Below are 12539 nucleotides of genomic sequence, written 5' to 3' on the forward strand. Positions count from 1 at the left end.
TATGAGATGGATTGATTCGGTGACTGGGGTAATCGGGATGGGTGTGTCAGAGGCGGTGCGGTTGGCGCAGGATAGAGCAGGGTTTAGGGTTGTTGTGCATAGGGTCGCTATGAGTCGCAAAGGACTCGACGGCACATAACAACAACAACAGCCCTGAGAACCAACAAATCTGTCTTGAACAAAATGCAACCAGAGTGCTTCTTCGAGGCAAGAATAGTAGTAATATTTTGTCTTACATACTTTGGGTAGGTTTCCAGAAAGGCCCATGCTTAATAAAGACATCATACTGCAGAAGGTAGAGGCTCAGTGAAATGGTGGATGGCCCTTAGAGAGTTCGATTAACATAGTAATTACCACAATAGGCTTGAGTATAACAGAGATCTAGAATCATGCAAGATAGAGCAAGGTTAAAATGTGTTGTTCACAGGGTTGCTATGAGTTGTAGGCAACTCCTTGGCACCTAAAACCAACAAAAATGGAGGGAGAATTTGTCAGTACTTTTTTAACCTGATTTTGAATATCTAATTGTACGTGTTTAGTTCTAGACCCTAACGCTACTCCTTAAATTTTATCCACACACTTTTTTTTTGGCTTTGGAAATACGTACTTTAACCGTGTTATGTAATGCAGTGTTCCTTGTTATCTAGCTGGGAACATTCCCCACCCCACCGACCCCTGTAATTCTCGTCCATACACTTTCACCTCGGCTCTCTTAATAAAATCAGATACAGGGTTGAGCACTAAACTTCAGCTGATCTACTGCTTCTATCTTCTTATTTATTACCAGGTTGGCCCACAAACCTCTCTGCTCTGACAAGCTGGAACAGTGGGTCTGCAATAAGTTGTGAATGCCTTCTGCCTTTGCTGATCCTGTTCTCTATCTGCTCCTGAAACAACTTTTCCACAAGGCTACCTCAGATTACTGTCTTCTATTCCCATAAAGTTGTTTTTTTTTTTTGAGTTTTGAGTCCTGAAGTGGCAACATTGGGTTTTGAAGACTATTCTCCAGGAATGTGTGGCCTGTGCACTGGAATTTAAACCCTTGAGCAATGTCCTTGATGGAACTGTCTCTACAGAAATGGATTCCACCTCTGTCCTGAATAAAAGATCTGACTTTGAGTGGTTGGTTATATTTTTTTCCTAAAGGGAAAGGGAGAAAACAAAGTGAATGGGTGGGCATAGTACCTCTTATCTCTGAAGAAGAGAAAATGGCTGAAATGATAATAGAAAAAATAAGGCTACTTTCGGAATCAATTTAATTCTACAGATTTATTTTTTTATTTGATAAGCTAGTGCAACCAGGGTCCTCTTTAGAGGCAAAGATGATGACACTTCATCTCACATGCACTGAGTATGTTGTCAAGAGGGAGAAGTGCTAAGAAAAAGGCATCATACAGGGAAAGGTGGTGGGTCAGAGAAAGAGAAAACTCTCAGCAAGATGGATTGAAACCGTGCCTATATGGGTTCAAGCATGTCAGAAATGGTGAAGAGAGCGCAAGAGAGCACAAGGTTCAGCTCTGTTGTTCACAAAGTCTTTATGAGTCATAGTTGACTCCATGGCACCAAACAACAACATATTAACAAAACGACAGCAGGAATCTAAAGTTGCCTATAAGGGGCACTAATTGCATACTATATTCCATCCCCAACTATGACACGGAAGAGATTTTCTCTGAGTTCATAAAGTTTCAGGAATAAACCATGTGTATGGAGTTATGTGTGCAAAGTTGGGTTTGGATGGTCATTGATCCCATAGAACTGATACATTTGTTTCTTACCTTTTACCCTATCTCAGCTATACTGCCAGAAAGTCATGCATTTTAGAAAATAGAAGAGACTGTCCCTATCTAATTATTAGAGCAAAATACATCCTAAGCTGGGATTGTGTTGCTCATCCCTACAGCTCTGCTCTTTATCTTACTATTATTGATGTTAGATACTGTTGAGTCAAGTATGACTCAGCGACTCCATGGAAAAGCAGATCTGAAACCTGCTCTATCCTGAGCTGTCCTCACAATCTCTGATACACTTGCGGTCACTTTGTCAACCCACCTAGCTGGGGATCTTCCTCTCTTTCAACATTCCTTAACTTTCCAAAGCATGATGACCCTCTCCAAGTAATACCCTCTCCTAGCAACATGTCCAAAGTATATGAGACGAAACTTTAACATCTTTGCCTCTAAATGGCAAAGCCTTTATCCTAAAGATACCAGAAAGTTGCATTTTTCAAGACGGATACACCCATATATGGCTCTGGTGGTCTTGTGGTAAGAAGCTGCACTGCAATCCCAAAGGCACAGTTCAAATCCAATAGCTGCTCCATGGGAGAAGTCAGCTATGGGTCAGTTCAGCCTTGATGGTACTCAACAACAACAATAGCACTCATTTATGAGGCCATGACCTTAAGGTGACTTTGTTGAGGGAAATTGATGATAAGAGATTTAGTTGTAGAGAAGGTCTTAGCCTAAAGTTCAGAGGACCAAGAATATAAAAAATTGTGAGAATGAGAAAGGTGGCATAAATAATGTATAGTGCATTGAAACAGATGAGGGAGAAGCCTGTTTAAAAGGGAGATATAATTAGGTATTATTGTCATGACAGGAATCTAGATCGAAGGCTGCATAGTGGACTGGACTTGGGGGGAGGGATTGTATAACAATGAAAGAATTTTTCTTTTACTTTTCAAAGAGAAGAACAAACTGGGGAGGGCGGGGGGCAGGGATAAAAGTGCAACAATGAATAAATGGAGATCCAAAGTCTGTAAATTTTCATTAAAATTAATAATAAAAAATATACGAGGGAAAAAATTTTAAAAAATCACAATAAAAAAATTAAAAAATGAAAAAAATTGTGTCTCATTCATGTACATATCGGGTTTCCCCCCACTCCCTTCCTCTACCCACCAACCTCTTTGACCCTGTGATTTCTCCACTCCTCTATCAGATCCCCTGCCTTTTGCCCTTCCCTCTTTGTATATCCACACCTCTCATTGGCTATCCTTATGTTTTTACAGTAATGGTTTTATACAGTATTTATTCTCATGCACTTGAGTTAGTTCACTCAACATAATGCTCCTTAGCCTCTCCAATTCTACTGTCAACAGCTTCATCTTCTTTAGATTCACAAGTAACGTCCTTGGGTACCAGCAGTCAGGAAACAAAGAGATGCATTGCGCTGGGGAAATCTTCATTTAGCACGACCACCTCTCTAAATTATTGTGAAGTAATGATGTCAGTTTTAGGACTAAGGTGTGTCTGATTCAGGTCATAGTCTTTTCGAATACTTGCTATGCATCTGAGAACTGAACAAAGAATAAGGATGACAGAAAAAGAATTGACACCTTTGAGCTGTGGTGTTGGAGGAGAGCATATGGATGGCTAAAAGAAAAAACAGATATGTCTCAGAGAGGGTGCAGCCAGAGTGCTCTTTAGAGAAAAGAATGATGAGGCTTCGCCTCACAGACTTTGGGCATGTTGCTAAGAGGGGATATTGGAGAGGGACATAAGGGTCAGCGAAGGAGAGGCAGACCCTCAACCAGGTGGATTGACATGGTGGTTGTTGCAATCGTTTCTTGTGTGTCAGGAAGTGTGATGATGACACAGTATAGGACAGGATTCAGATATTTTGTTTGTAAGGTCACTATGAGTCGTACTTGACAGCACCTAACAACAATGAACGTTGATGTACAAATCAAATCTCCATTTGTGTCTCAGTTCTGTTTTCCTTGGGGTATATTGCTAACAGTGATATAGCTGGATCATAGGAATCTCTGTGTTAAGCTTTTTGAGGACACACCAAACTGCCTTCCAGAGTGGTTGTACTATTTTACAATATCACCAACAGTGTATGAGAATTCCAGTCTCTCCACATCCTCTCAAACATTTATTGCTTATTGCCCTGCTAAACTTTGCCACTGCTGCTGGGATGAGATGGTATTTCATTGTAGTTTTAATTTACATCTCACTTATTGTCAATGATTTTGAACATTTTTTTCATGTGCAGAAAACCAAGGAACTCAGCCTTCAGTATGGATTGCATATCAATGCCAAGAAAACAAAGATTCTTACCACTGGACCTAAAGGCAGCGTCATGATGGATGGAGAGGAGATTGAAGCCATCAACAGCTTCATCTTACTTGGATCCACAGTTAATGTCCTTGGTACCAGCAGTAAGGAAATAAGGAGATGCATTGCACTGGGAAAATCTGTGAATTATTTGGGCTCTTGTGTGCCAGGAAGTGTGAGGAAGGCATGGGATAGGACATAGTTCAGATCTTTTGTTCATAGGGTTGCTTTGAGTCATACTCAACTCGAGGGCACCAAACAACAACAACTTCATGTATCTGTTGGCCATCCAAATGTTTTCCTCTGTGAAAGATCTTTCCATATCTTCTTTTTTAAACCAAATTTTTATTTTATAGTGGTTTACTTACAAAGTTTATATACATTGTTTTTCACACTGGATCTTTCCCATTTCCTTTAGGCACACCTCCCTCCACCCATCAAATTCTGTAACCCTATGATTAATCTTGCCCCTTGCCATCCTCACCCTCTGATCCCACCCTCCACTCTTGGATCTTCATAGATGTACTACAATAATGGTCCTATACAGTATTTGTCCTTGTGGGATTGAATTAGTTCACTTAGCATAATGCTTTCCAATCTCTCCCAAGTTAGGTAGTGATTTACAAAATCATTGCTCCTGCATGCTGTGTAGTATTACATCATGTGAATGTATCATAATTTCTCAATCTATTTAATTGTTGTTGGACATTTGGGCTGTTTCTATGTTCTTGTTATAGTGAGTAATGCTGCTATGAACACTGATGTACAAGTCTCTGTTTGTGCCTCAGTTCTCATTTCCTAAGGGTATCTTCCAAGCAGTGGAATAGCTGGATCATAAGTAATTTCTATATTCAGCGTTTTGAGGAAATGTGAAACTGCTTTCTAGAATGTACCATTTTACAATCCCACCAATGATGAATGCGTGAGTTCCTATCTCACCACATCCGCTCCAATGTTTATGACTTGGTGTCCTGTTAAACTTTGCCACTTCTACTGGGGTGAGATGGTATCTAATTATATCATTGTGGTATTGGTTTGTATCGCTCTTATAGCCGGTGATTTTGAACATTTCTTCATGTGTCTGTTTGCCATCCAAATATCTTCCTCTGTGAAAATTCTTTCCAAGGCTTTTGCCCATTTTGTAACTGTGTTATCAGTCTTGTGGAGGCCCTGTAGGATTATGTAATCTTTTGTTATGAGACCCTTGTCTAAAATGGTATTGCCCAATGTTTTTTTCCCAGTCAGTAGGCTTTCTTTTAACACTGTTGGAAAAAGTTTTTGGTGTGCACATGGATTTAATTTTTAGAAGGCCTCATTCACCAATTTTATCCTCTCCAAATTGTGTATTTCTGGCTGTATTTGTCAGTCTCTTTATATCATAGAATAGGCTGTCTAAGCTTGATTTCAGTTTGTCTCTGATGAATTTTATGGTTTTGAGCTTTACTCCCAGGTCTCTTATCCACTTTGAGTTCACTTTTGTGTATGGTATGTGATGTGGATCCTGTTTCAGTTTTTTTCAGGTAGCAGTTCAGTTTTGGTAGTACCATTTGTTGAAGAAGTTGCCATTTCCCCACTTGATAAATTTTATTTCCTTGTCAAATGTCAGTTGATCATAGATAGGTCCATTTCTGGGTTCTCAATTCTGTTCCATTGGTCTATGTGTCTGTCATTGTACCAGTATCACACTGTTTTGGTTATTACCACTGTGTTGTAGGTTTTAAGATCAGGGAGTGCTATGCCTCCCACTTAATTTTTGTTTTTCCAAAGTGCTTTGCTTATTCTGGGTCTCTTTCCTCTCCAGATAAACTTGACAATTTCCATTTTGATCTCCTTGAAAAATGAATCTAGTATCTGTATTGGGATTGGATTGAACATATAGATTTCTTTTGGTAGGATTACCATTTTCACAATATTGAGACTTCCTATCCATGAACAGGGAAAATTTTCACATTTACTTAGATCTTTTATGGTGTCTCACAAAAAGGTTTTTTAGTTTTCCTTGTATAGGTCTTTTGTGTCTCTAGTTAGATTCACTCCCAAGTATCTCAATTTGTGGTTGGCTGTGGTAAATGATACTGCTTTCTTGGTTTCCGTCTTTGAGTTCTTTTTGTTACTGTAGAGGAATCCCACTGATTTTTGTATATTCCTTTTATAAACTGCCACTCTATTGGTCTACTAGCTCTAACAGTTTTTTTGTTGAGTATTTGAGGTTTTCTGTGTACACTATTATATTATCCGCATATGGCGACAGTTTTAACCATCTCTTTGCCAAACTGGATACCTTTTATTTCCTTCTCTTGTCATATTGCCCTAGCAAGCACTTCTAATACAATGTTGAATAGAAGTGGAGACAGTGGGCGTCTTTGTCTGGTCTCTGTTAAAAAAAATGCTTTTAGCCTTTCTCCATAGAGAATGATATTGGCTCTTGATTTTGCATATGTACTTTTCACTATGTTGAGGAAATTCCTTTCCTTCTCATTATTATTATTAATTTTTAATATTGGTTTAGGGAGTATTGGTGGCCTAGTGGCAAGAAGCTGCATTGCAATCCTGAAGGCAGTGGTTTGAGTCCACCAGCTTCTTTAACAGAAGAGTTGGCAATGTCTTCCTAAGTGATTAACTGCTTCTGAAAACCCACTGGATGGTCAGCTATGGATTGGTTCCAACTAGATGGTAAACAACAGCATTGGTTTGCTTACAAAGGTCGTGTTTCACTTTGTTCTTCAATCACATTGTGTTTCACACAATAATTCTCATTCATTATAGTTTACAAAATTAATCATCATTGGACTGTGTCCACCATTACCTTATCTTTTCCGGTCTCGCTACATCTTTCCCATTTCCTTTACCCCCTTCTTCCACCCAGCAAATTGTGCAATTCTGTGATATCACCCCTACCTATCTTCACCCCTTTGCTCCCACCTCTTCCATTTTTGATTCCTCATTCATGTTTTACTGGTTATGCTTCTATTTTTACAATAATGGTCTTATGTAGTATTTGCTTTTATGAGACTGAGTTAGTTCACTCAGAATAATGCTCTCCAGTCTCTCCCAAGTTATATAGTATTCAATAGCAATGAAATCATTGCTCCTGAGTGCTGCACATTACTCCATAGTGTGAATGTACAATTTCTCAATCCGTTCAGCCGTGGTTGGACATTTGGTCTGTTTCCATGTTCTTGTGATGGCAAATAATGCTGTTATGAACATTGGTGTACAAATCTCCATTTGTGTCTCAGTTCTAGTTTCTTTGGAATATATTTCTAGTAGTCGAATAGCTAGATCATATAGAGTTTCTAGGTTCAGCTTTTTGTGGAAACACCAAACTGACTTCCAGAGTAGTTGTACCATTTTACAATTCCATTAACACTGCATGAGAGTTCCCACCTCTGCACATCCTCTCCAACATTTATTGTTTGCCGATAAACTTTGTCACTACTACTGGTGTGAGATGGTATTTCATTGTAGTTTTGATTTGTATCTTTGTTACTGCCAATGTTTTTGAACACTTTTCATGTGTCTGTTGCCCATCTGAATGTCTTCCTCTATGAAAAGTTTTTCCATGTCTTTTGCCCCTTTTGAAATTGGGTTATCAGTCTTCTTCCTTCATTTTAATTATTTTTTTGGTTTTAATCAAAGTGAATCAAAGTTCTGGACAGGAGTCCAGAACGGAGGCTGCATATTGGAGTGGAGCAGGGGGGAGGGATTGTAAAACAATGAAAAAATTTTTCATTTACTTTTCAAAGAGAAGAGTGTACTGTTCTTTTGATTTGTATCTTTCTTAGAGCTAGGGATTTTAATAATTTCTTCATGTGTTTTTGGCCATCTGAATGTCTTCTTTGGTGAAATGTCTGTTCATATCCTATGACCATTTTGTGATTGGGCTGTTTATCTTTATCTTGTTGTAGTGCTTGAGTATTCTATAAATTCTAGATAGAAGTCCCTTATCAGTATGTGGCTTCCCTTTTTACCCTGTTGGAGAAGTTTTTGGATATGCATCGGGAGTTGATTCTTAGAAGGTCCTACTCATCTCTATTATCCTCTCCTTGTTGTAGGTTTTTCAGAATGCTTGGAAGATTGTTCATCCTGTGAATTAGGGCTTCTAGAGTTCTTCCAAGTTTTTATCTGACTGATGAAGTTTATAGACCTTGGTTTTAGTCCATCAGTCTTTTTCTTGTAGAAGCTCAGTCGTATTCTGTAAACTTGTCTTAGATGCTATTGTCAAATGTTTTCACCCCCACCCCCAAGACTGTTGGTTTTCTTCTCACCCTATTGGAAAAATGTTAAGATGTGCATAGGGATATAATCTTTAGAAGGTCCCATTCATCAATTTTATCCTCTCCAGATTGTGTATTTCTTGTTGTGTTTGTCAGCTTCTTTATACCATAGACTAGTCCTTCTAAACTTAGTCCCAGTTTGTCTCTTATGAACTTTACAGTTTTGGGCTTTACTCCCAGGTCTCTGATCTACCTTGAGTTGATTTTTTTTAAAGAAAATTTTTATTTTATGCTGATTTACTTTCAAAGTTTTTATACATTGTTTTTCACACTGGCTCTTTCCCATTTACTTTACCCTCCCCTCCCTCCATTCATCAAATCGTGTGACCCTCTGATTAACCCCTACCCCTTGCTCATCCTCACCCTCTGAATCCCCCCTCCTTGGTTACGCATACATGTTATACAATAATGGTCTCATGCAGTAATTGTTCTTACGTAAGTGAGTTAGTTCATGTAGCATAATGCTCTCCAGTCCCTACCAAATTAGGTAGTGATTTCATAGTTTTATTGTTATAAAATAAAAATAAAAAAAGGTAGAAAGCGTATAGCCAACTAGAAAGAACAGAAATGTATAAAAATGCAATCCAGAATACTAAGACTGAAGTGACAGAAATTCCAACATGCTGAAATGACAAAAAAAAGTAGAACGGAAGAGATGGAACAGAGTCAGTGAGCTGAAAGACAAGAACCACAATGGAAATATACTAGAAGAAAAAGCAGAGATGAGATGTAAAGAAAATGAAGAAAGTATTAGAATCATGTGGAATGACATAAAAGGAACAACCTATGTATGATTCGAATTCAAGAATATGAGAGGGAAGGGAGTCTCTGAGAAAATGGTGGAAAATACTAGAAGAAAACTTGATAGGTATTGTGTCAGTTTAAATTTATCAGGGACTCTGATAGAGAAAGATGTGTTATCTCTTTCTGTGGGAATGATATGCTTGGAACACCAAAGAAGGCTCAGGTATCAGTCAGTTCTGACTTAATTGCAATGAATTTGAGTTCTTAATATTAACCATTATATGCACACCTATGTTTACGGCTGTGTTGTTCACAAAAGCAAAGAGGTGGAAGCAACCCAAGTGCTCATCAAGAAATGTATAGATAAACTGTGGTTTATTCACATAATGTAATACTAAAGGAAGAAAATAATTGTTTTTTTCAAATAAAAACAAGTTGCCGTATAGCAGTCACTTGTGGTTGCTGTGAGGCTGAACACAGTGACATTGATGTGTCAAATGTGTTAATGGCTGGTTACCCAAAGCAGACAGAGAGTGGGGTGCAGCTCCCGGATGGAAACAAGCTTGGAAGGAGGTGTGGCATCCACTTCCATAATAGCTTCCCTCTGGAAACCCTATGAACCTGGGGAGAGGATGAAAGACACCCTAGCATTGAGTACTCTCCTTCATAGGGTCGCTATCTGGGTTGATAATCTATCTATCTATCGTCTCTGACTCGACGGCACTTAACAACAATAATAATGTTTAAAATTATATAATGTTTAAAATTTTAAAAAATTGATATTTTAATGAAAATTTACAGAAAACTTAAATTGCCATTCATTCATTGTTGCACATCTTCCTCCCTGTTATTTTTTAAATAACCTTTAATAAGAAGGTTAATTAATGTTCTTGGATGCTACCCTATATGTTACTATTTTATTTCCAGGCCTAAGATAGACTTTGAATACACAAGAGTAATTCAAAGGCAAGTTGTTCAAATCCACCTGTGGCTGTATGAGAGAAAGAATGGCAATCTCTTCCCACACAATTTACTGCTTCTGAAAACTTACTGTAGGGTCAGCTACAGGTTGATTCTGACTTGAGAGTACACAACAACAGCAGCAGCAGCAGCAGCAGCAGCAGCAGCAGCAGCAGCAGCAGCAGCAGCAGCAGCAATACAGTTCATTTAACCTTGAAGTAGACGTCCTCTCCATTTGGAAGTTCTATGACTATATATATTATCAAGACCACCAGGCCATTTGTAGTGATACAAAGTGTATGAAAAGCTAACTGATACCTTTCCCTTGATTTCAAAAGCCCACGTATTTCCACCTACCCGTTTTCACCCCTAAAGATTAGATAATGATGAGCAAGGTCCAATGGTGATTGATTTTATAAAACAATATATGGGAATGATTGTATGAAATGCAGTGTGAATGAAGAATAGTGTGAAACACAATGTATATGAACTTTGTGAGCAATGCTATCTATCGATCTATAAATAATATAATGAACATGAATGTATATATTTATATATATGTATATATATACACAGATACACACACACATATATATACATATATACACACATATATATGTGTGTGTATATATGTGTGTGTGTGTGTGTGTGTATATATACTCGACGGCACATAACAAACAACAACAAATATATATATATATTTATTTATTTATAAACAGAAGTGGCATCCATTTCCTAAACAACATGCCTCTGGAAACTTTCTGAACTTTGAAAAATGACAATAGGCTTCAGGTCTTTTGTTCATTGAGTTGTTATGAGTTGTACTCAATTTGATGGCAATCAGCAACAAATAATAACATCTATCTATCTATCATCTATTCTATCATCTATCTATCTATCTTCATCATCATCATTACCTATTATCTATCTATCATCTATCCATCATCTACATCTCCCAGTATTTACTGTGTTGTCGAATTTTAGCTTGTTTCAAGCTAATCCAAATATACTTCCAGTAAATAGACTTTGACCTTTTTTGTGCCAAATAACTCAGATGTTTTCTATAGTTCCCCCCTTCTCTGAAGTATTGAAGTTCCTCAACCAGTAGAAATTTCTTTAAATGGCATTAACTTGTCCTGACTCTTGCATAGCCTCTGGCACATTCAATTACTAATAAAGTCAGGCATCAGATTAATTGCTGAAAAGGAAGGACCCATTTGAGTGTACAACATTGATTGTTTTGAGGATCATTAACACAAGTTAATGTGAGCCATACGTGTAGGTCATGACTAACTGGGGTGATAATCTAATAGTTTAATTTGTTAAGAATCTGATTCTTTTTTCAGTTGTGATTAATTTCTCTTTAAAGAATCTGATTATTAAGAAATGGTTTCTATTTTCTGGGACATATGGAAATGCTATTAGTTTGAGTGTGCAAAATTGTATATATTTGTATTCTTAAAGCTAGAAGTCTGATTTAGCACTCAGGGACATGGTCCCAATCAACAGAATTAAATAAATAAATTCCACAAGTATAAAATCTGGCATGATATGGGAGGGGGAAAGTGTTTCACTTAATTGAATGTATTAGTTCATGGAGAGTTTACACAGATTACCAATTTTCAAAAATTTGAAATTCAATTAAATATATGAAGAACAGAAAAAACACTGGACATTATTTTGGATGTTAACTGGGCATCAATGGTGTCATATTAGCTTTGATAAAGCAAATATACACATATAGATCTTATTATGTTTCATGTGTGTTCTGAGTAAACTCTTTCTTGAATCACAGGAGACTCCCAATTACATTATAAACAATAAAACCATCTTTCAAGTTTCAAAGATTATTTGATAGTTTTTTCTTATAATGGTTCCAAATTGCCTTTTAAAATGATTTCAGTAGCCCTGAAGATTCTAAATCATACAGAAAGCTTTTCATCTCTTTGGTGAACTTAAGTCTACAAAGAAATTGGTTCTGTGATAAATCTTGCCTGCTCAGCAATCGGTAAGCATTCCCAGATATTGTGTGATAATCTAATGTGCTTTTATCACACTGCCACCTTTCAATGAGTCAGAGACAAGAGGACTCTGCCCTTCTCCCTGACCCCACTGACCAGCACTATAATAGAAAAAAGGAGCTCTGGTGGTAAGGAGTTAAGCTTCCAACCTAAAGGGACACTGTTAGAATTTACCATTTGCTTCTCTGGAGAAAGGCAATTTCTTTCTGTGCACGCTACTGCCTCTAAAAATTGATGGTAAAAGTAGAGATCACAAAACAACTATGAAATATCATCTCACCCCAGTAAGAACAACAAAATTTAGCAGAACAGCAAGCAACAAAGGCTGGCGAGGTTGTGGGCAAATTGAAACCCTTATTCACTGTTGGTGGGAGTGTAAAATGGTGCATCCACTGTGGAAAATGGTGTGACGCTTTGTCAAAAAGTTGCAAATAGAGATACCATTTGACCCAGCAATTCCACTACTGGGAATA

The 12539-nt window shown here is 37.7% G+C and overlaps 2 protein-coding genes across 2 annotated transcripts in view; one reads left to right on the forward strand and one right to left on the reverse strand.

Moving 5' to 3' along the window:
* Positions 1 to 848, forward strand: part of LOC102855492 (alpha-lactalbumin-like) — a 4498-nt gene extending 3650 nt beyond the window's left edge. Inside the window, exon 4 of the mRNA XM_006902493.1 lies at positions 788 to 848. Within this exon, the coding sequence (XP_006902555.1) occupies positions 788 to 848 (61 nt within the window). The remainder of the gene's footprint in view (positions 1 to 787) is intronic.
* Positions 1 to 12539, reverse strand: part of LOC102862420 — an 81809-nt gene that overhangs the window by 55657 nt on the left and 13613 nt on the right. The window lies entirely within an intron of this gene.

Source organism: Elephantulus edwardii, unplaced genomic scaffold (genome assembly GCF_000299155.1).
Source record: "Elephantulus edwardii isolate Elephantulus edwardi_28Jun2011 unplaced genomic scaffold, EleEdw1.0 scaffold00418, whole genome shotgun sequence".
In the NCBI taxonomy this organism is placed as follows: domain Eukaryota; kingdom Metazoa; phylum Chordata; class Mammalia; order Macroscelidea; family Macroscelididae; genus Elephantulus; species Elephantulus edwardii.